This window comes from Trichophyton verrucosum (assembly GCF_000151505.1).
Source record: "Trichophyton verrucosum HKI 0517 chromosome Unknown contig00205_1.f1.exp, whole genome shotgun sequence".
In the NCBI taxonomy this organism is placed as follows: Eukaryota; Fungi; Ascomycota; class Eurotiomycetes; order Onygenales; family Arthrodermataceae; genus Trichophyton; species Trichophyton verrucosum.
The window spans coordinates 56,575-83,006 of record NW_003315517.1 but is presented as its reverse complement, the minus strand read 5'-3'; the positions used below and the strand labels follow the sequence as shown (position 1 = coordinate 83,006).

General features: G+C 48.5%; 10 protein-coding genes across 10 annotated transcripts; 5 read left to right on the top strand and 5 right to left on the bottom strand.

Moving 5' to 3' along the window:
• Positions 1-902: 902 nt before the first annotated feature.
• On the top strand, positions 903-2,240 carry TRV_02290 (uncharacterized protein; the record flags this gene model as incomplete). Its single annotated transcript, XM_003023497.1, has 1 exon — positions 903-2,240. The coding sequence occupies one exon, from the start codon at positions 903-905 to the stop codon at positions 2,238-2,240; it is 1,338 nt and encodes a 445-aa protein (XP_003023543.1).
• Positions 2,241-2,788: 548 nt separating this feature from the next.
• On the bottom strand, positions 2,789-3,479 carry TRV_02289 (uncharacterized protein; the record flags this gene model as incomplete). The annotated part of the gene is made up of 2 exons (XM_003023496.1): positions 2,789-2,962; positions 3,024-3,479. 2 exons carry the CDS (start codon positions 3,477-3,479, stop codon positions 2,789-2,791), a joined length of 630 nt encoding a protein of 209 aa, XP_003023542.1.
• A 536-nt stretch (positions 3,480-4,015) lies between these two features.
• TRV_02288 (oxidoreductase, zinc-binding dehydrogenase family, putative) lies at positions 4,016-5,200 on the bottom strand (the record flags this gene model as incomplete). The annotated part of the gene is made up of 2 exons (XM_003023495.1): positions 4,016-4,571; positions 4,770-5,200. The coding sequence occupies 2 exons, from the start codon at positions 5,198-5,200 to the stop codon at positions 4,016-4,018; spliced, it is 987 nt and encodes a 328-aa protein (XP_003023541.1).
• An 821-nt stretch (positions 5,201-6,021) lies between these two features.
• On the top strand, positions 6,022-6,495 carry TRV_02287 (uncharacterized protein; the record flags this gene model as incomplete). Its single annotated transcript, XM_003023494.1, has 1 exon — positions 6,022-6,495. The coding sequence occupies one exon, from the start codon at positions 6,022-6,024 to the stop codon at positions 6,493-6,495; it is 474 nt and encodes a 157-aa protein (XP_003023540.1).
• Positions 6,496-10,834: 4,339 nt separating this feature from the next.
• Positions 10,835-12,183, bottom strand: TRV_02286 (uncharacterized protein; the record flags this gene model as incomplete). Its single annotated transcript, XM_003023493.1, has 2 exons — positions 10,835-11,921; positions 12,014-12,183. 2 exons carry the CDS (start codon positions 12,181-12,183, stop codon positions 10,835-10,837), a joined length of 1,257 nt encoding a protein of 418 aa, XP_003023539.1.
• A 657-nt stretch (positions 12,184-12,840) lies between these two features.
• TRV_02285 (uncharacterized protein) lies at positions 12,841-15,169 on the bottom strand (the record flags this gene model as incomplete). Its single annotated transcript, XM_003023492.1, has 2 exons — positions 12,841-14,711; positions 14,746-15,169. 2 exons carry the CDS (start codon positions 15,167-15,169, stop codon positions 12,841-12,843), a joined length of 2,295 nt encoding a protein of 764 aa, XP_003023538.1.
• A 438-nt stretch (positions 15,170-15,607) lies between these two features.
• Positions 15,608-17,613, top strand: TRV_02284 (uncharacterized protein; the record flags this gene model as incomplete). The annotated part of the gene is made up of 4 exons (XM_003023491.1): positions 15,608-15,877; positions 15,930-16,233; positions 16,293-16,972; positions 17,083-17,613. The coding sequence occupies 4 exons, from the start codon at positions 15,608-15,610 to the stop codon at positions 17,611-17,613; spliced, it is 1,785 nt and encodes a 594-aa protein (XP_003023537.1).
• Positions 17,614-19,250: 1,637 nt separating this feature from the next.
• On the top strand, positions 19,251-19,616 carry TRV_02283 (uncharacterized protein; the record flags this gene model as incomplete). The annotated part of the gene is made up of 1 exon (XM_003023490.1): positions 19,251-19,616. One exon carries the CDS (start codon positions 19,251-19,253, stop codon positions 19,614-19,616), a length of 366 nt encoding a protein of 121 aa, XP_003023536.1.
• An 818-nt stretch (positions 19,617-20,434) lies between these two features.
• TRV_02282 (malate dehydrogenase, putative) lies at positions 20,435-22,802 on the top strand (the record flags this gene model as incomplete). Its single annotated transcript, XM_003023489.1, has 6 exons — positions 20,435-20,691; positions 20,833-20,939; positions 20,993-21,105; positions 21,170-21,248; positions 21,310-21,658; positions 21,725-22,802. The coding sequence occupies 6 exons, from the start codon at positions 20,435-20,437 to the stop codon at positions 22,800-22,802; spliced, it is 1,983 nt and encodes a 660-aa protein (XP_003023535.1).
• A 1,349-nt stretch (positions 22,803-24,151) lies between these two features.
• On the bottom strand, positions 24,152-26,234 carry TRV_02281 (MFS peptide transporter, putative; the record flags this gene model as incomplete). Its single annotated transcript, XM_003023488.1, has 8 exons — positions 24,152-24,313; positions 24,370-24,737; positions 24,792-24,970; positions 25,027-25,372; positions 25,428-25,755; positions 25,817-25,860; positions 25,918-25,969; positions 26,025-26,234. The coding sequence occupies 8 exons, from the start codon at positions 26,232-26,234 to the stop codon at positions 24,152-24,154; spliced, it is 1,689 nt and encodes a 562-aa protein (XP_003023534.1).
• Positions 26,235-26,432: the final 198 nt, after the last annotated feature.

The window sequence follows — 26,432 nt, the reverse complement described above, 5'->3', positions numbered from 1 at the left end:
CGCCCTTCCCGTGTGCCCCTGCGCGGGCAACATGCTCCCGTCCGTCAAACAGGGCTCTCACACACTTACGGTGAGAAGGAGAGGCGATGGCGCCCAATCAGGTGGACGTTAAAGAAGCAGAAACAGAAGCAGACGAAGAAGATCGATCGAAGAAGAGGACCTCTAGTCTCTTTGCCCCGCTCCGAGGATGGGGTTTGTCCATTTTTTTGGCGTCCTGCTTCTGCTGTTGCACCAGTTCGACTGACTAGTTATAACGGCCGAGGGTTCCCTGTCTGTCTGTCTGGCTGTTCCTGATGGAAGAAGTCTTGCGCGCCAACTGTGACAGGAGTCATCCCGCAGAGATGAAGGTGTGAAGACATGATTGGTGAGCTTCTCTGTCTCAGTAGGCGCCTGGATATCGGCTCCTCCGTTCTTGTTTTGAGTGCTCCCCGGCGCTTGATGCTGCAGTCCTCGTTCTATATATATTCATGCCCTTGATATATATATACACTCGAACTCTTCACTGTAGGCGGTGGCTCCTCTACCCAGCTCCATCATCCCCATCCCTATGATAGCATCACCGTCGTCTCGACCTATAAGGCTGTCAGCAAGGCTTCGAGGTCGAGCTTCAAGTGATCAACTCCCTGTCTCCTGATTGCCTACACATGCGCGTCCAATCACCAAGCTGTCCTTTTTTGTCTTCTTCTCTTTCACATGTCATCTCCTGATAGATAGGCCGTTAAAGAGGGATCTTCCATCTTCTTCAGATAAAGAGTGTAAGTGGGCTCATTCACAGTATGAGGGCGGAGGTTTGAGGTTTGAGGTTGAGGTTAAAGACGTTTGTCTGCTGACTCTGGTAGAAGACAAGACAAGACAGCTACAACGTCCGACTAAGCATCACCAACCTAGCGGCACCAGCCATCATGGCCGGCCTCACATGCCAGACCCAAGCAAGTGATGGCGGCATCAGTGAAGATAATGCTGTCTCTTCTCCCTTTATCTACATACCCAAGACTCAGAAGAAGCTGAACGCCAGCTCGAAAGAGGACTATATAACGTCCTTTCTCTTCGAGGATGAGCGCCCCTTTGATGCCTCTGTCGGAGATGAAACATCCTACTTTCCGCCCTTCCAAGTGACAGACTTCGAGAGACAGACAGTGACAGACCTGGCGTTGCCCAGCAGGACGTACGCGGCCACCGGGAGCCCAGTATCAGCCTTCTCCATGTCCAGCGCAGACGACGAGGACGTCCCGGAGGTGCAGAGCTTGATCAGACCGCCTGCCACCACGGCCACCCCTACCGCGGCATCAGCGCGCAAGCCAAGCGATGCGGGATCCAGAGCATCTTCCTTTTCTCTAGAGCGTCGAAGGACGTCGAGAGGACAGGCATCTTCGTCTTCCAGATCTACTTCGTCGACCAGGCCAAGGCGCAGCATGCAGCATCTTCGCGGCAGATCGGGGGCAGGGCCAGGGACTTATACCAACTATACACCCTCTCGGTCAGACATGGGCAGCAACTCTCAGCGTAACGAGCGAGACCTCGTTGCCCTCCACCGTGAAAGCTGTCTGCTTTTCAGCCAGATGGGGCCGTATAAAGAGCTATCTTCGTCTCCTATAGAACGTAACTCCTTATCGGCACGCCACTCCCACTCACATGTCCCTACTGCATCAACGAAATATTCTTCTGCACAGCAGCCTCAACACTCGGCTTCTGCGTCTCCGCTGCTCCGGCAAGAAAACACACCTACTTCTCCATTCCAGTCGGATGGAGCCCCATCTCCACTCATCCAACAGTCTACGTGGAACCCCATCCATGACCAAACAAACAACATCTCTTCACCACCGCCTCTCCCCAAGACAGTAATCGACTGGACGTCTCCCTCAACCAGACGAAGGGAATATGAAAAGATTGACCGTGCCAGTCGTGGGATTCGTGGTGCCTGGAGGAAGTTTGCTCCCCAGTGGTGTCAGAGTAAAGATGCTCGAGCCCCCTTTTTCGAAGAATGCAAGGCCGGTCATGCAAAGGACGATGGCAGTGTGAGGCGGTTCCGCATGGACATCCCAGAGGAAGAGGATGCCGATAAATCTGCCGATCAGCCGCCACGTCAAGGACTAGGTGTGTTGAGAAATGGACTCGTCTCAGCATTGACTCGACTCAAGTTAGAGAACGAGACCGCTCAGCCTGTCAAGGAGAAGTCTGCTCCTATTCCCGCCAAACAATGGCGGCCTTTTATCAACAGACGTAATTCGTCATTGGTCTAGCTTTCATACCACTTTCATGCATTACGCATTACGACCGCTCATTAAATCCCCATTTTCCCGTGCATTCTGATTCTAATGATACCACATTCACATTACACAATTGATTTAATTGATTTCACAGAACAGCGAACAGCAAAGCACCATCCATGCATATGACAGCCTACAGGACATTTTCCTATTCCCCTTCGTCACTATTCCTGCAATTGATAATGTTGCGCCAATTGTACTTGCTATGATTTCTTCACCCCCGGTTCCTGCTTCCCTGCGTTATCCCTACCATACCACCTAAGCATATGATACCAGACGTCTTGCAGTCAAAAGCATATTTCCCACTATTTCCCACCGGCAATCGAGGGTTAGAGGTAACCCGTTTCATTTGTTCTGCATACATACCATAGATAATTCAATGCCATTACAGAAGTTGATCACACATCAAGCTGGTTTTATATTGCTCCAGTGCTCCTCTTCAATCTTGTACTTTTATATTCCGTCATAACAAAAAAAACAGCAGTAAGGGTATATCTATATAACGACACAAAATCCGACAATTATAGCAAATCGAAGTCATCCAGCTTCTCCTGGTACCGCAGGATATTCCTCTTAATCTTACTAGAGTCAACCCACGTTACGAAATCTTCCATATTTCTCGTCACCAGGAAAGCAGGATCGGTAACGACCTCTGTCCCAACGCGCACATGGCCCTGCTCGATAAACTTAACAGCCTACCACGTACCATTAGCAAAACCGAGTCGCAAGTCATGTATGCAACGCATGAACACTTACCGACGGAACACTCTCCACCATCCCATTCCTCGCCATAACTACACCCAACCGCCTCCTCGCAAATGTACTAACAGTAACTTCTCGCTCGACTTTACTTAGTCCTGCACCTTGCTCACGGTTCTGCTTCAATATTCCCATCGACCAAAGCTTCTCTAGCATCTGGGACTCGAGCTGTTTGCGCACTGGGTCCGAGTCTGGGTCAAGTGCTGCAAGTTTATGAGCTAACTGCCGTAGGGAGCCGCATAAGGCATTGTATTTCTTGTAGTCTAGAGGATCTTGGAGATGGTAGCGGCGCCGGATAGTGGCCTCGCGGTGGTTGTTGTCGGATTTGTATGTGTAGAGGTCGACCTTTTTAAGGAGCCTGCGCAGAGAAAAAAAGTTAGCGAAGACTGCCGGAGAAAGGAAACGACTAAGAATTGCATACTTCTGCTCGTGATGTTTGAGTTTCCGGACCATCTTGCCTGTCTTCTATCGAGCTGTTCCTGAGCTGTTCAATATTCATCAGCTTCAGCGTTTCTTTTCTTTTCTTTTCTTTTCTTGCTTGCTTGCTTGCTTGCTTTGCGACTTTCGAATTTTTGTATTGACAGCGATAAGAGATGACTAAGCCGTGAACGAGTATTATGTAATTACAGTCATGTGACTATTTTATTTATGCATAAATTGAGATTAAGCAATATTATGCATCACGTGAAATTTAAGCATAAATAATGTCATGACTAAGTATGATGACTCAGCAACCAATCAGCGTCCGCCGTTTATGCAAAGTTCAGCGACTGCGGCTTCTCCAACCTCATTCGCTCGAGATATAAAAAAAAAAACACATTTTTGCCGTTGACTTCAAGTGCACACTACTAAGTACTAAGTACTAAAGTACTCTCAGAAGTACGTACCGACAAGGGGGCCAACTTGGCAGAGACAACACGAGCCGTTTCGTCATATAAAATTCTAAAAACGGAACAGAGACATGCATATAGGAGTTCTCCTCCCCCCCTTTATGTCGAGTCGGGGGGTTCTAGGCCAGGAGTCTCCGCCACCCGGTATACCAGCTTGCTGCCAGTCACCTTGCCGTCTCTCATCATCTCTAGGCCCTCGAGTGCTCCCGCAAGGCCACCGCCGCACACTTGTTGAGGATGGACCTTGATCTTGCCGTCCGCAAGCAACTGGTTTGCCATGGAGACAAACTCCTTCGCGTATCGAAACCCGGAGTGATCCGGGGGTATCACCGGCCCATCCTCGGACATTTGGACTTTCTCGCCAAACATATAGTAGGCCATGGTGTAGCTCGACTCGACGTCATCTCGAGGACAGGGCTCCGGCAGCAGAGCAAAGTATCGACCGCCGGGACTGGTGGAAATGGCATGAGCGCATATGCGTGCGCTGGCAGGGAGCGATATGGTGTCCCAGGCCAGTTTTAATTTATTCCCGGTAAATTCACGGATCTTGAGGCCACAGTCCAAGTCGTGATAGTCGAAAGCCGCCACGGCGCCTAGTCTTTTAACGAACTCGAAATTCCGCGGGGAACAGACTGCGATTGGGGCAAAGCCGGACCTACGAGTTCAACTCCAGATCGTCAGCAAAAGCAGTTGGTTTACTATATGCGGAGCAAAAAGGGCGGGCTTGCAAGATAATTCCTTTTCCAGAACAAAACTGCAATTGGCTTTTTCGGATTCTGGTTGGATATTTCAGGTTCCGTGGGTATATTCAGACGCTACTCGTTTTCTGTGTATTCTTTTTGAAAAAACGTACCGTTTTGCAAATTGGATGCCCAACGAGCCAGTCGCCGTGCTGCCACCGTATATCAGCACCGGCGTCCTCTTGGAGCTGGGGGAGGTGGGCAGATCCAATCCAAGACCAAGATATAACCCTTGACACACGGTTATGATGCCCACCCCGAGTGTGGCGGCCTCCTCGAAGGATAGGTTGTCTGGAATATGCGACTGAACGTCTGCTTTGACAAGGATGTAGTTGCCAAACGCCCCGTCGTCTGGTTCTTGTCTGTTGCAGCCATGGACGACACCGTAGACCCGATCGCCCTTCTTGAACTTCTTCCTGACTCCCTTGCCTACGGCCTCCACGATGCCTGAATAGTCGCAGCCCACGACGGCTCCCACCACACCCGCGTCAATATGCTTCCAGTCTGTCGGATTCAACGCAATCGCAACAGGTTTTACCAGCATAAACCTGTCCCTCACCACCGGCAGAGGCCGATCAACAACCTCCGCCCGGCCTGGGCCAAGTACTGCGATAACCTTCCTCGATGACCCCATAGTGGCCTTGACCTCAGGCAAGATTTTCCACAGAGTTTTTTCCCCCTCCCGCCAGCAAGTTTTCTATTGTTCTTTTTTATCTTCACTTTTTCCGCTTCCCAAGTTCATGGTGTCTTCATGCTTGCGGCGTGCCCTTTTATGTGGGCTTCTCCGTAACCACCGGGAACTCCCAACAGGCTGCTCCCGATAGCCTTGCCCTTGGGGACCGTCAATGGGAGGGAACAGGCTTATTATGTCAGTAACGATCCTTCAGTTAAACGGCGAAACTTGCTAGGCATGATTGGCCGCTGCTAGGGGGTTCATATCTCCATAATTAATTAAAGCCCATTACATCATGGTTCCACAGCGGCCAGACTCGAGGTTGCGCAGCAACTTGTCGCTAGTGGTTGGAGTGATGACATGGCCTGGCCAGGAGCAACAGGGAGGAGAGGAGATCGTTGATTTGAGGGTCGCAAGGGGGGCCTTAGAGACGGGATAAATAACCCCTTTTACCCTCACTCCCTCAACCCAACGCACCTACTCCTGCGTATAAACACGAGGACGACACCCTTCATAAAAAGTCCCCTTCCCATCGAACCAGACGAACATCTGATGTGTTGCTGCTCACTCCTTTTCCTCTCCTGAAGTGGCAGTTTGGCTTCGCTCGCATACAGCCCCCTGGAAGGGCCCGCCACAGTCAAATAAAATCACACCACCAACATACATATACATACAACACTTAAACCACCAAGATGGAGTCAATTCCGATATCGATAAACACTCTCTCTATTGACGAACCGATTCTCGAATCACCAACGACTCCCCGTAGCTGCGCGATGGCTCTCGCCGCCCGTCGCTCAAACTTGCGCGATACTCACATCCAACATCACCAAACCTCGTCGCCACAGCTATCCTCACAATCTCCGTCTTCTCCATGCCCTCCGCCTGCCAGAATACCGCGCCATCCATCCCCAATTCGATACCAATCCACTCCACCTTCATCCCGCTGCTTTGCTGACATCCTTGACCCAACCCTTAACCTCTCCGACGACAATGGCGACAGGTCAAATGACGTCGATCTCCAGGTCAAACTCGCACTGATCGACCTGCTCAACTGCAGCGACATTAAGACGGATCAGGAATCCCGATTATGGGTGCAGAACAAACTCATGGATACCGAACATCGATTAAAAGCCAGACGGAGAAGCAGAGTCGTGCACTGCTAGCTTCTGTCCTCTACTCTACACTTAGCTTGTGTGTGCCTAAGCTATACCGCTCGCTCATTTTTTTTTCACCTTGACGCAGTCGCTACCCTTTCGCAGTGCATGAGTTCAGGAATGCGAACATACTCCAGGCGGCCTTCGTTTTAGTTTATTTTTGGAAGCCATTTTTTATCTGTTTAGCTGGATATCTTTGATGGGCGTTTTATCGGCAGCACTGGCTGGAAGTTGTTAGCGGAAGCGCCCTTTTGCATCAACGCAATTACTTTTCTTTTCTCTTTTCTCTTCTTTTCACTCCCACCCTCCTTCCGGCATGGACTTGGTATCTCGTTGGATATATTTGTTTAATACTTTCTTTTCACATGTATTTATTATTTAATATTACCACACTTGAGAATGCAGACTTGCACTTCCTCTCGTATTTCTAATACGCGATACCTTAGGCACTTTGCTGACGGCTAGCCATCATATAGTAGGCATACCTCCTTTTATCGTGTGGTGATAGCCATTCTATCCATCACAACTTTAAGGAGGTTTCTCGTATCGTCCATGAATGCCCCTCTTCGAATAATAACTGGAAGTCAACTAAGGATACCCTAAAGACGATACCCTAAATACTATGGTGCTACACCGGAATGTGTCTAAAAGTCATAGGTACCTTGTGTATTTGGGATATATTTTCACTCGGCCCTGCGGGTCTTCGTTTTTGCTTGGGATCCAGGTTTATCCGCATGCCCTTTGCGTCTGCCTAACTCTTATAGGATGTGCTGACCACCTTTTAGAGAAGGTTCTTAAGCATTATCGACTCCACTAATAAAGTCAAACTTCTACTATCGCTGTTAGAACTGGTCTCTCAAGCTTGTGAACAACCCTCGTGAATAATACGAATTATATCTTGAGCTGCTCCGTTAATAGCTTTGTTAAGAGTTAATAATCTCGCTGCATCTCGTAGGTGATAACCGACACAGACGGCATGTAGCCCAAGCACCTACCCGTTTTATCCAAGTCACATTTATTATTCGTTGTATACCGGTTGTTATCAGCGATCAAAGGTTACGCTCCGAGAGGACTTTGCTCTTAAAGGGTAAGAGACTGTCGTAAGCTTAGATCCTGCATGAATGGAAGAATACCATATATTCTAACCATCCGTACACATGGCAATATTAATGCATGTTGCAAAACATGGTAAATTCGTTCAGCCGACCCTTTGAACTTATTGATAGATAAGATCAGATAAGTATCTGAGTGGGGCTACGAAAGCTTAGTTGACCAATAGAAGACCTGTAAATTGCAATATTAAGTTATCAGATCAGAATAAGCTTCCGACACAACGGCCTTGTGCATAAGGAGTATATAAGACAAAAGAGGAGGCCTTTTTCTTCAGCTATAAGATACAGCTATGATCCTTGATCACTTGATCATTAATGTAATATAAGTTTTGGAAGTTGTTATAACAACTTAGGATAATAGTTACGACTTGGTGTTACCGTCGGAACTTGGCTTGAATGTGACAGGCAGAGATAACTAGTTATTTGACCAACGAAAACTAGGAGGTTCAACAGAGTTTCGGACGAAGAGGTAAGTCACCAGGGTGGTTTCTCTCAAGGATAGCAGATTATCATCCTAATAAAGCTGTATCAATTCAAGCTGCTTGTACCTCACAATTCTGCCCGCGCCTATGATGTTAATTATCGTAGCAATACTGCAACTGTCCTGGAAGCATTCGACGAAGTGATGATTCGCTATTATGCGTACATGTAATATGTCCGGATATTTCGGCAGCACCCCCTCCCTTGTGTAAGTGTAAGGCATAAGGCCATTAAAGCTAGTTTCAGCCCTCATATAGCCTTTTGACACATCAGCTTTGGCTGGCAAACAAATGATGTTACACCTAGGTCGTATGATTGCTGACGACGATAATAAAGATATACGTATATATATCACGTGTAGAGCCTTCACCTTAAAGTACCCGGGAAATATTCTGCAGGGTCGGTTATTGTAGATACATCAAAACAGAACTAGGCACGATGGACCCTGTAAGATTCATATGGCCCCATAGCCGAGAGCAGAATGGGGCCCAACACAACGCTGCTCCCTGTGATTCAGACGTGGGTGTGATAAATCGAACCTATTTTCCTCTATGTGAGTGCATAGCGTACCTCATGCGATTCGCGTAGAGAAAGCGGAGCGTATTAATGAAGATTTAACTAGCACATGGAGTTCTAGCACTTGTAATAGAAGAGGATGCCTCAAATATCCAATTGAGCATATCATACAAAGAAAGTAAAGAGGTCCGAACTAATCAGAGAACCGAGCACTGCTAATTAGCGAGTAAATTAGATCCCATGTCCAATGATGATTTCGTTGTCCTTATAGAACCGAACCGAATCAAACGTCTGGCACTTGGTGGTGGATGTTATCCCGTCCCAGACCCCCCAAAGAATATCATGAATGAAACAGATGCCACTCTGCAGATCAAATATCAAGCTCGCTTTGACCACGCTGCCAACACAGAGACTTTGTATTCATGTGCCGATATTAGATATATTTCTTCCAGGAATTTTCATCCTCGAGTCCCCTGCTTTAGCAACACATCGGGCGACCTTATGCTCCCCAGCTCTACCGCAAGTGAAGTGCCTAGCACTCAACCAACAATAAAGGCTGATTTAGCTGGAAGTTTAAGAATAGGGCTTCGACAAGGTGCAGTTGCGGGGATTGCTACTGGGGTTCTTGTGGGTGTGATCCTGATTGTCCTTTCATATGTTGGGTATAGGAGGTACCAGCAGTGGAGCGGAGGCCGACACTACCAACTGACAGTAAGAAACGTAAAATGGGATGGTTCTGGGAATATAGTTCCAAGTAGAGCAGCCTGATATTCAATGATGTGAGGGTAATCAATAGGGGCTCAGTGCACGGTTTGGCAACTTGGTAATATCTTAGGGGAAGAGACTACGAGATTGAGACATAGTTAAAAAAATCAAACATATCAGTCGAGTCCAACTTGACAAATGAATATACAAAATAATATCACAAAAACAAAATAGCTGTTATCAGTTCTTACAGAAAATGGGACATACCAGGTATCCATTCATATAGAAGGAGAAACTCTTTTTGCCCCTTCATTTTGTAGGTCAAGACCGTACCTACAGAGAGCACAGTATTTGTTCCAAAAACGTCCCGTTCATATTTATAATAGACATCTTCTTCGTTTCGAAGATCTTGCACAGGTCTGGGTAATGCCCTGCGAATGCAACATAAAGTATTTGCATCCATAACCCCATATACCACGTTGACAACAGCTCTTTTACTGCATCCGAGTTTGCCGGAATGTAGAAGTCAAGGTCGTTTCGTTTGCATATCATCGATTCAAGCATCGCACCATCTAGCCCGTTGTCTGTAATCCGTTTGAAATTTACCGTCTCGCATAGCTTTGTGACCTGCTCGGCGTTCTCTGCTGCCCCGATAACATGTAGCAGAAGGATAATGCTCTCCATGCTGATGATATTTTTAATAGGACTTTGCTTGATACTCGGCGAAAACCTCTTAGCTCGACGTCTTTGGCCTTGCGGCCCAAGGATTGGCTGGCCATCCATAGTTGTGGGATAGAGGAAGTCCTTCGGGATTAGATTCTGAAGCGGGTTGCCTAGGGGGAGTAACTGTTAGCTCAAGGGAGATAAACACGCTCCTATCCAGAGCGATTTCTCTTAGTATATATGTAACTGGAAGGAAGGCATCTTTAATTAATACGTACTCACCATCAAGATTACGTTGTAGGTAGGTTGCCACGGAATCAGCAAATTTCACATCCGCTACTCTTTGATGAGAATTGCGGCGATCCGATGAGGTAGAGCATGTGGCTCCCACAGTCAGGTATAGGAGCAAGAACATGACGAGGAAATATCTTCGCATTTTCTTCATGTTATCATATAGAGATGTACTGAAGAGAATAGTCTTTATAACCAACGCATGCAAACCATAAATTGAAGCGCTGGGTATGTTGATAGAGGTAACAGACCTGCTCCCTCGTTAAGAGAGAGCAAGTTCCGTAGGTACTAAAGTGCCTTCAAAAGTCTCCCTCCAGTGACTGGTGGGTGATATTCTTTGTTTGCCGGATATTTGATTCATAGTGAAGATTGAAATAGCCAATGCAGATCCTGGAGAGAAAATACCTTGTCTATCCTTTTTATTCATCTTCTAGGTTCTAAAGCAGCTGCAATTGCAAGGGAACGGGAAAGTCCAAATGGGCGTTCAAATAAATACAATGTGAAAAAGAATATTTGAAAGGCGGGTGGAAGAGGACGGGTGGAATAAGATATAACGATGGGAATGCTTGTATGTATATATATTATAGTTCGTCGTGCTTTTCAACCTCTGGAGGGACTGGCCGGCCGGAATCTTCCAGGAGGTCGACACCATTCTTCTTTCGCCATTTTTCGAACAAGGCAAAGAAATCTTTTTCCATGCCGCTCTCCATTTGGTCAGGAAGAACAACGATATACTCAATGTAAAGCGAGCCGAACTCATCATGTGGAGATTGTTCGTGGATATGTCCTTCGTGGTATATTGGCATTCCCTGCTCTGGTATCCTCTCCACAGTAAAGGGCTGGACAACTTCGCCTCGTTTGCGGCCTATCTGTACGATGTGCCCATCCAAATGTGTTAGGTTTCGAGTCCAGTCTCCCATCCAAGCTTCTCGGATGCTGAGAACTTCTCTCCAGAAAAGGTCCTTGCCCTTGCGCCGGAAGAATGCTCCATCGGTGCGTTGAGCCTCATGTTCATCCATGACGGGTTCTTTCTCTCTCAATGTGACAACCAAATTACCCGCAACCCAATCGGGGCTTTCATCGGCTTCATTCTCGAACACCAGTTTCGATCCCTGGCCCATGCCCCTTTCAACAGTGCCTGATATAGGAACTTCGGCTCTGACAACTCGGCTGCCTCCACACACTTTACACGGATGCCGAATCGACTTTCCCTTCCCTCCACACTTGTCACAGGCCATTTGAACTTGCTGAAGTATGCCGGGAGCGATCATGTGCTTTTGAATTACGGCACCATGGCCTTGACATTGGCTGCAAACATCCACTTTCCCATCAGTAGAGCCAGAACCCTCGCAAGCATCACAAATTTGTTGCTTTTGAATCTTGAAATCTATCTCTCTGCCGTTGTAAAAGTCTTGTAGTGGCAAGTCGAGGCGGAGCTCCATATCAGGACCACGCCTGTGGCCGCCATGGTGACCGAAATGCCCTCCACCCCCAAAGAACCGGGAGAATAGGTCGAATGGGTCGTGTCTACCACCACTTCCGCCTTGTTTGTGCTGTTGTAGGCCCTCATGACCGTACTGATCGTATATTTTCCTTGTCGAAGCTGTGGATAGGACATCATACGCTTCAGCAATATCGACGAATTTTTTACGTGCCGAGTCGTCACCACTACAAAATCTTTAGTTAAGGTTGTTCACTTATAATAAACCTGAGCTATTACAGCTTGCTGACAGATATTTGCGCCGGTGCATTCTACTTACGGATTCTTATCGGGATGGAACTTTTTGCTTAGTGTCCTGTACGCCCTTTTGATGTCACGCTCTGAAGCTGAGCGATCGATGTCCAGTATCTTGTAGTAGTCCTCGGCGCATATTGTCAGTGGTATTAGGATGAAGAGAGTTGAGAGTAGGAGAAGCGGAAAGACGAGCATGGTGACCGACTGGGGCGGATCCCCAGGAACTAAAGTACGTGAAAAATAAACAGTATGGCAATATGGAACAGCCGAATGCGCTTTAAGCGCTTAGCACGTATTCTGCTTGTGTTATCAGGATTCAAGAGTAGCTGTTTCGGTGGGTAGAAGTGAAATATATGTATAGGGTGCAGCACGCTGGGAGAACAAGCTAGGGGCTGGCGAAATCTGCCAATGGCAGGTCAAGTTGCCGGGGCTTTTCACTCCTCTTCCAGCAGCTCAAAATCTGGCTGGCTGTCCGCGGGAGGGAAGCAGAAGAAGATGGTCGATGGCCGACTCGATGCTCGCGTTGATGCCAGATTATCAACTTCCCTTATTATCGATTAGGTATTCGAATTTAAAGTTTGGAGGAAGCTCCTAAAGGATAAACCTTTTGCCGTTGATTACATAATCTCTTGTATAACCTTATTACCTAATCATGTTTTTGGTGAAAGAAGCAGACAAGGGCAGCTGAAGACGAAGGGGCAGTTGATAGGAGCTAGCTTCCATTAGAAATACTGGTGTTGCATAGATTGGTCGTTTTGCGGTGAGGCTGAAGAGTGTTATCTCGCCCGAAATAAGTACTACTCACAATATAGGGAAAAGCGAGGGCTGCATAATATCAAAACAGTAGCTGGGTTAGTGGCCCCTGGCTGGGACGTCGAATATACTATTCCTCCAAGTCGGCCTTTGGTTAAGGCTGTCCTGGCTGCTTCTTTCAATAAGCTCGTCCGCTCTCTGCTGTTCCTCATGCCAGGCTTTGGCAAGACTGCCTGGGGCATAGACGCCGTCGAAGATACCCCCCCGCTGAGCGTCAAACCCGAGTCTAGTGAATATATTTGGGTCCGCCTTCCCACTCAGCCTAGCCATAACCGCTCTGATAAAAGTTAGGAAGTCGTCAGGATCAGCTATGCGCGCGGCGCGTAGGCGCTCTCTCACAAAGAGCAGTTCTCGATTTGCTGCCCTAGCATAGCCAACTATCTTTTCGGCTATCATTTTCTCCAGGCTGCGTCTGATCATGTGTTTGAGGAAAGGTTTGAGAGCCCACAAGATACATGACCAGCGGCTCTTGGCAATAGAGTAGTCCAACTTGTGGATATGAACTCTCACTGCACGGAGAGACAGAATCTGTTCCAACCGCTCTTTGCCAACCTCGAATTCACAAGACACGTCGATTCCGCGTTGATCGAGGCAGAAACTAGCGATTCCTTCGTCAAAGATGGATGGGAAAGGAGGCCTATGTGCCTTTATCCAGTAGCCAAAATCATTTGCGGAAAAACAAAGGCCATTGAGGGTGACGTTAACGACGTTTTTCATGCCTGAAACCGCCTCCTTCGAATGGGTCTTACGAAGTTCCATGTTGCTTATTGTGGTGACTAGGACCTGGTATGGAAGAAACGAAGAATTGTGAACAGTGTGACCTGGTTCAATCACGACGTTTTCAAGCAGAAGATCCATTTGAGGGACCGAGACTTCCAATCTTGGTATGGGTATATATTGGATAGCTCGAATTAATAGAGGGAGGAAGATGTTGAGGGCGTCTGCCATAAGACGAATACCTTCATTACGATAGGCTTCACATATACCCAGTGCAATTTTCTTTGTGGCTGTGATGAGTTTCGCAACAGCGGCATCCTGGGTGACAGATATAAGTGTTTTCTTGAGTTGATAGATGAAGTCCTTGAATTCCTGCTGCGGCAGGTCGCCTTCAGCCTCCTTTACTTTTTCCTTCAGGGTTTTCACGGTGTCTTCTCCAGAGTCCCAGAAACTGGGGTCGGTGAAGAGGCTGTAAATGGATTGTCCAATGTGGTCAAGTGTGTCATTAACTCCAGTGCTTCTTTTGGCACCTTGCATCAGCTGCTGGAATTTACTTTCAAGAGATTGCCATTCGTTTTGGCTACCAAAGGATCTTGCAAGCTCCCATAAGTTCTTCATGGCGTCATGCAACTCTGGGTCGATGTCCAAAGCGTCCGAAGCACCCTCAACTGTGGATCCTATAGTCTGCATGTATATTCCAGCATACCGCTGGACAAGTCCTGATATGGTTGACACGGATTTATCGTAATCAGATCTTAACCGCAAGTCTTCCACTGTCTTTTTCATCTGGTAGAAGAGTGAATCTTGCACTTCGGTGGATATGTTGGTTTCAGCACTCTTTTTGGCTGCACGCCCGGTATCCTCCAGCCCTTCCTTCGCAGTCTCCATAACCTGCTCCCCATCTTGCATTAACTCATCAGAGGTGGGAGCCTGTTTATCATCGCCATTTGTTGCCTTGACACTGTTTTTCTGTGATTCCGACGGCTCCACCTCCTCTGCGACCCTATTTATAGCGTCTGAGAGTGATGCCGTGGTGTCAGAAAAGATGCTGCGGCCAATAGTGGTAATGTCTCCGATCAAACGACGAAAGTCCGAATTGGTCATAAGAAGTTTACCAACGGTGCGTACGCTTTCGTATGCTATGATATTCAGATAATTAGCTTGTCCGCCACAGACATTCAGCAATATGAGACCTGATATCTACAAAGGATAAGAGTTCAAAAATACCAGCAATAGTATCTGCCCTGGCCTTGGATTTTGATGCTGCAGAAGCAACCTGGGCTGTGTTTATAGAAACGTTCGAGTGGATGAACTGGCTTATGATTTCCTGTAGCTGGTCGCCACTGTTTTTCTCTCGCAACAGAGCAATGAATATTCGGGTCCACGCTCGACAATCCTTTGCTATCCTTCCGCCCCTCGGACTCAGCATGGGGTTATCTGGGTTCAGCACATCGGAAACGAGGACAAGTCGCAGAAGAGCTGCTGCTTGCTCTGTTGTGGGCATGTAACCAGCGGACAACGCTCGGAACATCTCATATTGACGGAATTTCTGCTTTACTTTCCGCTGCAGCTCAGTTTCTGACTCTGAGGCTGGAAGCAGAGGCTCTCGTTCACCGGTAGCATCTTTTCGTGGTCTGCAGCACGACAGCATTGTGTCTTCTTCCCTAGTTTGGGCAGGTTGTGGAGCGAGTTCTTATAGTTGGATGTGGCAGCAGAGGTCAGCTATTTATCCTCGCCTCATGCACGGCCAGTTCGGCTTCCTTTTAAGATAAAAGCAGGACAACAGCTGGACAGATCAGCTCCCTATATAGGGTGTGCAAATGAGCACCGACATGTCACGCCCTGTTTTCTTCCCAGTTTGCTGTTGGTCGTCCAACCTTGAGTTCCCAAAACTACGTAATAAGCTGTAAGCTTGGGGCAGGCGGGCGCCAAGCCGGGAGCCGACCTCTTGGCCGTTCTAGACCAAAAAGAAGTCATAAACATAAAAGGCCAAGAGAAGGTGAAGTGGTTGCCTGGCGGGCTGCTTTGCTGAGGAGGGAGATGCTAATACCCAGAACCAACAACAGAAGAGTTGCAAATAACAAGAGATATGGCACTTCCGATTTCTCTCGCTGAACACAAGGCTTTCTTTGTTGAGAAAGTCAGGGAGTTTAAGCCAAAGCCTGTTGCTGGACAAACGAAGAATGGAAACGAGAGCGAGGTCTCCTCTGACACGACCATCTCAGCGAGGATACGCCCAATTCTCCCCCACGAGCAGGAAGCTGGTCATATCCCAGGCTTGTTTGTTCGCAGTGATGGAAATGGCGAGCTCGATGTGCATGAACTTCGACTCAAGGTCAACGGACAACCTGCTTTGAATGTACGTACATGAACAACTGCGATATACCCCTGGAACAGTACATACGTTATAGCAGGCTTCTCCACGTTCATGTTACCAAGACCTGTCACAGTCGTCTAGCTTCCTTGTCGACCGAGCATATGGGCCAGAGAGCACAACAAAGTCGATATACGACGATTTTGTAGCTCCCCTGGTGCCATGGGCATGGAGCGGCGGCGTTGGAACATTCTTTGCATACGGTCAGACTGGATCAGGCAAGACCTTTACCGTAAATGAAATGGAAACCTTCATCGCATCGGATTTGTTAGGCGGGAAGATCCCTGGTCGACGCAGTGTTCACATGTCTGTGTTTGAGCTGGCAGGAAAAGCGGCATTTGGTAGGGAGCGCATTCCCTCCCCCCTGGCGCACCCGTTTTCATTTATTGACTGCATTCAGACCTCCTCAATGACAAGCATCGGATCAGCGTCATGGAAGATTCATTTGGAGAGACGCAGTTGGTAGGTATTGTCGAACGCACCCCCTCGACGATCGAGGATTTCCTCGACCTGATCAAGACAAGCATGATCTTCCGTGCTAGTGCCCCGACGCTTAAAAACGATGCCTCTTCGCGCTCACACGCTGTCTGCCGAATCAGGATCGAAAACAAGGATGATCCCGACTGCCCTGACGGTCTGCTCTTTTTGGTCGACCTAGCAGGTAGTGAGGCAGCGGCGGATTCCAAGGACCACACACCAGAACGCATGAAAGAAACAAAAGATATCAACTCCTTTCTTTCTACGCTCAAGGACTGTATTCGAGGTCGGGCTACCTGGAACATCAACGAGAATACGGCTTCAGGCGGCACTAGCTCGAAACATGTGCATATCCCGTTCCGCAACACCACGCTCACCAAGGTGCTGAAACATGTGTTTGACGTCAATAGCCATCGTTCCTGCAAGACTGCCGTCGTTGCATGCGTTAGCCCCAGCGCTATTGACGCAAATCAGGGGAAGAGTTCCCTTCGATATGCAGAAATGCTCAGGGTTCAGGTGCCAAAATTGAAGCCAGTTGTCTATGATCCAGCGGTCCCACGTACCTGGACTAACAAGCAGCTGCGAGATTGGATTGTGAACAATGTCTGTTGTTGGTCCCATCTAAGCATGCCCTTTGTTTTCGCTCGGCCCCATTTTCTTTCCCTCCCACCCCTAACAGAGGCAACATGCTAACTGACAGCTATATAACATAGTCCGGTTCACCTCCTGTAGATCCATCGCATGTTGCGCCCATTGAGTCTGGGATACAGATATGCAAGCTGCCTAAGAGCGAATTTGTCTCCCGATGCCTAAAGACAGATGGAGTACGGCCCGAGCAGGCCAGAGCCTTTTTTGATAAGATATGGCAGCTCCACGTTGACTCCCGTTCCCTGAAGACTAAAAGCGCCACGATTAGTGAGCCGAAGGAACCGGCCATCCCGTTCAAAGAACGCCTCAAGCCTGGGATGTTTGTGCGCGTTACTCCCCAGTCACCAAACGACCCGATTCATTTTCTTATGTTGCTTGCTCCCGAAGGCGCATTTGATCAGACCAGGGCTGCTGCCAAGGATAATGGCGACGGCTGCAGTTCTAAGTACATCTGTGCAGTAGTTGCCCCATCAATTATGGTGGATGCCTATGAGCTGTTTGTCTCGCAACAGAGAGTTGTAAGGATTGAGGATATGGAGGCGGAGGTTTTGATGGATTACGATTCAGCCATGAGATATTACTTCATGACTGTCTAGCAAGTGGGCGGTGGGCATTTGTAACTTTGGCGAGAACGACACGTCCATCACACATGGGTTTCAAATATAGTGTGAATTGTGTTAGGCTGGAGTGGAAGCTGGGTCTGTCGGTTGGAGGGGAGCGGGCAGGTCAGCTTGCGCATCCCAAGGGCTGATTGACCCCAACCGTCCCTCTTGCATATCAATTTTTGCGGTAGAGGATCAGCCATCGTTTAGATTTGGCCAATTCCGTTGTTCTCTTTGAAAGCTTACAGCCGGCTGTGTTCACACCCTTGAGGGTAGGATTATCTGCGTTTGTTATTAGAGCTGAATACAGGGACACAGTGCTCCGTAGAGCGCGATGCATGAAAACGCCGCTGGAGAGGAATACAATTGGTTGTTTGACGTATCACTTCATCTTCCCGCAGTTCCTGATTCATGTAACCAACCAGCTATCAGACATATGTCTCTGCTCCTTTTGGCCGTCGTGGGAACTAAACAGTCGATCACTCGGGTTCGCTAGTTAGCAGGCTAGTCAACAAATCCGGTAAGAGGTCGTGCGGGACGGGACGAAGGGAGGGTGGTGAGAACATGCATAAAAGGGGCAGCCATGGTCGCGAATGTAATGCGAAATCCTACTCCATTTTCGTACTCCGTAAATCCTTAAACCTGTTGCATACTTGATATTACTCTGTGAACCCGGAAAGGTAACATCAAACACGTCCATCATCATCAGCTCGTCTTGCCACGGTAACTTGATCCGCAGCCTTCTCGCCCAATTGTCAAAGCCGCTCGGCGTTAACTAGCCACTTTCATATTAGTGCCGAGTACAATACGAAAGACCGTGCTGTTTTTCTGGTGGCTGTGGTTGGGAATGGATTGGCCATGAGCGGCTTAGCTAACTAATTTTCGGCACTAGCGTATGTTCTGGAAGGCAATGGAAGGGCGAAACGGTGCCTGCAGCAGCATGGGTATGGGTATGGGTTCTTTGGCCCGACTGTGTCAGAATCCTCAAGGGGTGGTTTGCGATGGAACAAGGAGCCGACTGTGGCCTATCGTATCGGAACGGCGATTCATTTCGGCGCATTCCAAAACAGGATAACCTATGGTGAGCGAAACTCCCCGGCTAGAATGCACCGTTCATCAGTAACTAACTAGTTCGGAGATCAAAATACTACGGAGTACTCCGTACTGTTGAAAGATCTCGTTGGGGCGGTGGTAGTCGATAACTAGTTGGGCTGCTGTTGCTGCGTGAAGAAGCGCTGCCTTTTTAGTCTGATTTGTGATTCATCAAAGCGAGAGGAGCATGGTGGCTGTTTGTCTCTGCGTGAAATTATTATTAGACATGAAATGGATACGAACCATGGTGCCGTGAATATCTGCCTCTGCCTTGCTTCAGCCGCTCGATACGGAGCAGTGACCCTTACAACGCCACGAATGTGCCTGCAACAGATTATTGCGCCATTATTAGTAATATATTCGGATATGGGAGCAACATTAGATCGCCCTTGCCCATATAGACCCAGGCCTGGGTAACGGTGATTAACTATCGACCAAAGGTCCTCGTACTGCTGAACGAGGCATAATTATCGCGACAACCCGGGGAGGCGCACTGCCTCTCACCTTCAGGAAACTTCTCTTCATGGTGTCGTCGAGTAATGACCTTGAACCCCATTCGACGGCTGGTGAACTGCAAAGAAGAGAGCCCAACGGTTGCTAAAATGTGGCTTGTGGAATCATATATTCGTCGGTATGATTGGGTTGTTTGTCCATACTTTGGGTTCTGGGCCCTTGAAATTTTGTTGGGCAGCCCCAAAACCAAACAACGTCTTCAAACCATGGCTGGCAGGGATCTTCCCTGTTCGTCTAGGGTGGAGCATGAGAGGAAGCATATCCATACCCTGTCAGAAACCACCCTTGTCAAGCTTGCAGCGGATCGGGAGCTTCCCTTGTCAGGATGGGACGTCGAAGAAACCCAGGATCCTCTTGTGGTGAGTATTGAATGTCCCAAAAAGGGGACTTGAGAACAGAGGGCTGTAATTTAATTTCGAACACCATTCGAATAGTTGTATTAACAACCCAACCCTTAGACTCGGGGCCCTCCAGAGCTGGGTACGATGATCAAAGCACCTTCACAAGCGGAAACAACAAAAAAAAAAAAAAAAAGGTACAACAACAACAGCAATCAGAAAAGAAGCAATTGTAGGCCAAGACACAAGTTCGTCATTGCACGATCGGGCAATGAACGGTTGAACAACGTCTTTCCTTGGTGATCGTGCGCAGGAGCTTTGCTTCGATCTGGTGGTAGTCAGTCACTCTTTTCCATGATGCAGGAACATAACTATGTATGAGAACGGAGTATACTTCAGACACTGTCAGACACCCACCCAAAAAAAGTCTCTGATATGCGCGTTCAGCGCCGGGAACGAAGTTTTAGCCAGCCAGTGACCGCCCTGTCGCATTTCAAATTCTCGGGAAGAGTTGCTCCCCTTGGGCTTTGGTGAAACGCATCTCGTCCAGTCCAGCTCGAGCGCGCCAGCGGCGTTGCAGTCAGATTGTCCCGACATCGCCCGATCCCGAAGGAGTTACCTCCGCAAGGCATCGCAAGCTTCACACTGAGTTTCCTTGTCGTGACGGCCAGGCTAACTTCTGCTTGCTCTCCTCTTCTCCCTGCCCTTGCTCGCCGTCCCCTTCCCTTCCCCAGAATCCGGCTCCAATCCTGGTTTCAAAAGCAAAGCAAAGGAGAGCATAGCGAGAAACCGTACTGACGTGGGCCCCTGGAAGAAGATTGGTTACCATTAACTATATATCAACGCCCTCTTCCTCATTCCTCGGGAGGGAGATGCTTTCTCGTCCACCTCTCTCGACGCATCACAGGCTTGCTTCTGTTGCTTCTTCTTCTTCTTCTTCTTCTTCTGCTGCTGCTGCTGCTGTTGCTCGCACTCGCACACTCACCTCTCGCTCTGCTGGCCCCCTTGCCTCACTGCCATTGCGCTCCAAACCCAGCATGCTCGGTCCCAGCCTGTACTGCCCCCAGTATAACGCTATGCACTCCTCGTCTCCCGCCCAGTCGCCCGCTGGCTCGACCGGCTCTCCAGTGTAAGTGTGCCGGTGTTGGCGTTGTTCTTTCGTCGACGTCGAGATCTTCCCTTTTGGGCCAGCAGTATAGCCTCACCGCCTTGCCGTTTTCGGTTTGCTGACAGCCGCCATCTGCCTTGTCTGGACGGGCTTCTTCTCTAGTGACGGCTACCTTGACACTGCGAACCCAGGATACATCCGCAAGTACCTGCGGACATACGGACTCACGCCGCCGCGTGCAGAGAGCTACGAGGTGCAGAAGACAAGATGTAAGTGCGCAGGAAGCTTCACAGTGCGGTGCAGAAGCTGACTGCCGCTACAGGTCTTGCCCAGCTAGCTCTCAAGTCTACGCCCATCGAGAAGTTCCTCTACCTCAGCACAATCCGCAAGAACAGTGTGCATCTATTCTACCGCCTGGTCATGGACCATCTACAGGTATATGCGTGATCCTGGGCCGTTAGACAAGCGATTGGTGGACGGAAGACTGACCGTTGTGCAGGAGCTTACTCCCCTGATCTACACACCCGTTGTTGGTGAGGCTTGCCAGAAATGGTCCGAGATATATCAGCAGCCCGAAGGTGAGCTTTGTGGTGTGATTCTGCGCCTGCTACGAGCTGTGTCGTATTAATTTTGATATAGGAATGTACCTTAGCTACGAAGACCGAGGAAACATTGCTGCAGTTATTCAGAACTGGCCCCAGCCAAATGTTGACATTACCGTCATCACCGATGGCTCGAGAATATTGGGATTGGGTGATCTTGGAATCAACGGAATGGGCATCCCAATTGGCAAGCTTGCTCTCTATACTGCCTGTGCTGGCATCAGGCCTGAAGCTACTCTCCCCCTCACCCTCGACTTGGGAACCAGCAATAAGGCTCTAAGAGAAGATCCTCTGTACATGGGTAGCCGCCGCGGCAAGGTTACTCAAGAGCAAGAGCTTGAGTTCATGGATGAGCTTATGGCTGCATTGACCGAGAGATGGCCAGGGTAAGCAATTATTATTATGATGGGCCAATTGGCCGAATTATCGTTATCTGGCTAACAATGCGATAGTATTGTTATACAATTTGAAGACTTCAAGAATCCCTTCCCGGCCCTTGAAAAATACCGGCACAACTACACTTGTTTCAACGATGATATCCAGGGAACTGGAGCCGTCATTTTGGGCGGTGTGATAAATGCCGTCAAGCGATCTGGCGTTCCACCAAAGGACCACCGTGCTGTGTTCCTCGGCGCTGGAAGTGCAGGTGTTGGTGTTGCTAAGCAGATCGTCGATTTCTTCGTCAAGGAGGGAATGACCGAGGATGAGGCCAAAGCTTGCTTCTACCTTGTTGACACGAAGGGTCTTGTCACTGCGGACCGAGGCGACAGACTCGCAGCCCACAAAGTCTACTTTGCCCGTCATGATAACAACGGCCAGCAGTTCAAGACCTTGGAAGAAGTTGTAGACCATGTCAAGCCCACCATGCTGATGGGGCTCTCCACCCTTGGAGGCGTCTTCACCCCTGAGATCCTCAAGAAGATGGCCGACAATAACAAGCAGCCCATCATCTTCCCTCTCTCGAACCCCTCCGCTAACTCGGAATGTGACTTCAAGTCTGCCATCACACACACCGACGGCCGTGCCCTTTTCGCTTCTGGCTCTCCATTCCCTTCATTCTCCTTTAAGAACAGCGCTGGTGAGACATCAACGTACTACCCTGGCCAGGGCAACAACATGTATGTGTTCCCCGGTATCGGACTCGGAACTATCCTCTCCAAGGCCGTCGAAGTCACCGATAGCATGATCTACGCCGCTGCAGACGCCCTTTCGACATCCCTGACAACCGAGGAGCTTGACCGAGGCCTACTATACCCTGAAATCACAAGAATCCGTGAAGTCAGCGTGGCCGTTGCCAGAGGAGTCATCCGTGCCGCCCAGGAGGCCAAGGTGGACCGCGAAACGGCGATCCGAACCTTCACTGACTCCGATCTGGACTCTTGGATCAAATCCAAAATGTATAACCCGCATTCCGAGGTTAACTCGCTCGAACGCGAAGTTGGCATTCTCCTCTCCTCCATCGGTCGTATGAATGGCACCTCGAACGGAGACATATCGCCTCGTGGTGAAGACCAAGGCTCCAAGCTCTAGTACTGATTCCCTTTCCTTTCTCTGTCTGTCCTTTCTCTCCCCGTTCCTCTGCATTCAAATCCCCTTCACGCGACAACGCTGACCCCCCCGATATTTGACCTTTTCTTCCTCTCCTTCATCCAATTTTCTTAACTAATTTCTTTTTAACGGTTTTCATTTTGTGTAGTTACTTTTCCTCCTAGTCCATACCCCCTGGTTTCCTGTCTTGTCCCATTTTTTTTCTTGTTCCTGTCTTGTTCCTTTCTACTACCACTTCTACCCTCCTTGTGTGAGCGAGTACCTTTGGCTTTTGCATGGCGAATCGACGATAGCATACATACAAAAAAGAAACAAGTGTCGGAGTTAATTTTCCTCCCCTGACTTGACCTTCTAGACCGCGTAGAGTATCCATGCATGCCCCTCGGCAGCCCCTAGGATGTCCCTAGGATGTCCCCGCCATGTCATAAATTCGCCGACTCTTAGCACATTTGTCGCCCGTCTTGGGAGGCGTCCCGCCAAGGGGGCATGGCATGTCTGTGTCTACAAGGCGCAGCTGTCATACATCCATCACATTCTGCTTTCCACACATCCAAAACGTGGCTGTGATAATGTCGTATGGTGTAATATAACGCCCTGTCAGCTGTTGAACAACAACAATTATGCATCCAAGGCATATGCTAGTTCTCGTTAATGCATCCACCTCCCGCCCCCACAGCCGAAGCCCGTGGTAGTTATGTGAGCTAAAGAATGTTCCGTGTGTTAAGAGTCGGGAGCTGTGAAAAGAAACCACCTCGGCTCGGATTTCAAGTATGACTGGGACGATAGATATACTTCTGGGATCCCTATATTTTCCGACAACGCCCATGGTCTTGCATTTAAGCACGGTCCTGCCGATTGGTTATGGGATGATGCAATCAATACGAGAATTTGGTGTGTCGTGGTGCATATGTATGACGCTGGGGGGGACTCCCAGGGTTGTCAAGATCGATGACATTGCTCACGCCCTTCATGTTCATGCACTCATGGTTAACTTGAAAAGGGGTAATTGCCGAGGAGCCCCGGCTGCTTTGTTTTCGTTGGATAAGTCTGGGAAGCGAAGTAGCATGGTTCCTTGGTCGACCAGTTGCTTCTTCGGTTTACATGTGCATGATCATAAGCGTGAAATATACACTATCCATTACTAGTATTGTTAGATACCCATAGAGGCAGTGTGTGATTAATATTCCGTCGTGGATCATTTTAGTGATCAAGAAGAAACTGTAGACATCACCCAGAACATCACACCCACCGTCCGAGTTTTTCATTGAGAGACATTCAAGCAGCCCAGTAGTTACTCCAAACCATCCATCTCGTGAAAAGATAAACACTATTCAGATAATGGAATTCTGTTTTGCAGCAACTGGTCTATCTTCGCGTAACTCCTTTTCTGCCAGAGCATTCATATCTTCCTCTTTAGCATTGTAGCGACTGAAGAGGATCCAGAAAATAATGCCGGCCACCGCCGACGCGATAGACAATCCAGTATACATCCACTAATTCGAGGTTAGAGATGGACTGCTGGTTATCCTGGAGAGAAGATCAAACTTACAACAAGTTTAGGATCCTTAGCAACAGGGGATATGGCCATGCCAAGGGCAGCACCAAATGCCGAGGTGAGTAAGAACATGGCCATGACGAATGATTTCATGGAAGGAGGCGCCTTTGTATATGCGTATTCTAAGCCAGTAATGCTAGCGAATATTTCAGAGAGACCAATCATAAGGTATGCAGGAGATTGGATGGCAACATGGACTTGATTTGGCAACTTTCCGTCCTTGCTCGCATCGCATTTCATGGGAGCGTTGTAGCATGGGGGGCTACTATAAATGAGATGCTGCACAATAGCGGCATAAGCCATTGCAATGGAGGCAAATAGGAAACCCGTAGTTATGCGTGTAATGGGTTTGAACTTGATGCCTATGGTTATATCAGCGGGTGTTGTATTTTCGAGGCGAATTAATTACAACTTACCTCTCTTACGCAGCAGAGGATAAACGATCCTATCACAGATTGGAATGAATATGATGATTGCTAGAGGGTTAATGTTCTGCATAATATCGTTGGGAATCCCATGAAGTTGCATAGTTGCGGCTTGCGACACAAAGTTATTCACCATCTGCTGGTAACAAACCCAGTAGATAGGGAAATAGCTATACAACCAAATTCAGTAACAGGAAGACCTAGGTTTAACTGTAAAATCACTTACATGAAAACTCGACAAGCTACCAAGGCTCGTTTCATTTCATCCACGAACTGATCATCCCATGGAAATACACGCCCACCTCTGTGTCGCTGGGAGGAGCTTTTGGCAGCATCTAGGTTTCCTCCATTTTTCATGCCGATATACATGACCTTGAAGGCACGTAGATAAATAGAGCCTTTTGGTGGCCGGACAACATAGAGTTTTCGACCTACAATGAGTACGACGAACCCAGCAATAAACATGCAGAGTGGAAGCAAGTAGGCAGCCCAAAATCCAATGTGTAGTTCTAGTTCTGTAGTTGCGATTGCGGCCAGTGATCCAGTGTTAATACACATATAGAAAATCATATCTGTGAATTCAATTAGCTTAGTCCATTAAAATGCGCCATGGCTAATATCACTTACAGACGCGCTCCACAGTGCGTGCAGGATCAACGATAACCCTTTCACCGGTCTTCAGGGTCTTTATTTCAGGTTTCGTCGCAGTCACTTGCTCGGCAATCAAAGGGGATATGTTGGACTTGATTCCGCCTGTGCCAAGCCCAACGATAATCATTGCTGCTACCAAACCACCAAGGGACGCTCCATGCTCAATGGCAACAGGAAGTGCTGTGCAGAACAGAACAATGAGGCCGGAAATATAGATCAAGGCAAAGATCACAATAGTGTTGTACTTTCCCATGTATTGGTCTGCAATGATCGCACCAATGATGGGAGTGACGTAGCACCAAAACTGCAGGCATGGAGAAGATTAGATTAGAGGAGCTCCGAGATGTCAACCGGGTCATCCATACCTGGAAAAAGCTGCTAAGTCCCGTTGCTGTGGATTGACCAAGCCCTATTCAGAGCGTAAGTACAAAGACGAAGGGTTTGGTTAAGAATCAAAGTAGCTCACCAATCGCTCCAGGGACCCCGCTGGGCTCCTTGTACTTATGCTGCATATAATTCTGAAAACAACAGTTAGTGTCATAGCTCTTAATGCTTACGGCCCTAAGAACTTACCTGGAACGGCCCATTTAGACCATAGTACGCGAATCGCTCACATAGCTCGACAATAGCGACGAGAAATGCCGACCATGGCAGTTTACCAGCCACCTTTCTCAAAGTTGCAAGCTCCTCCTCTGTTGGCTCATTCTCGCTAGAGGTCGAGACAATTTCGCGCACAGGAGGGCTGGGCGTTTGTTCAGGTTCAATGTCTTTCGGTTCAGCCATTTGAACACGTTTGCTGAGGATTGACCGGGCTAGTTGGGGTATAGGTATAATGAAAGGGATGGAGAAGCCTGAAACTCTTGATATGGAGACGGGAAGAGAGGATGGTGAACAAAAGAAGCGCATAGGTACCCTAGCTGGGTATAAGAGGGAAGTTTTCCCACAATTCGACTGCGGGGTATCAAACAGAAGACGGTGGAA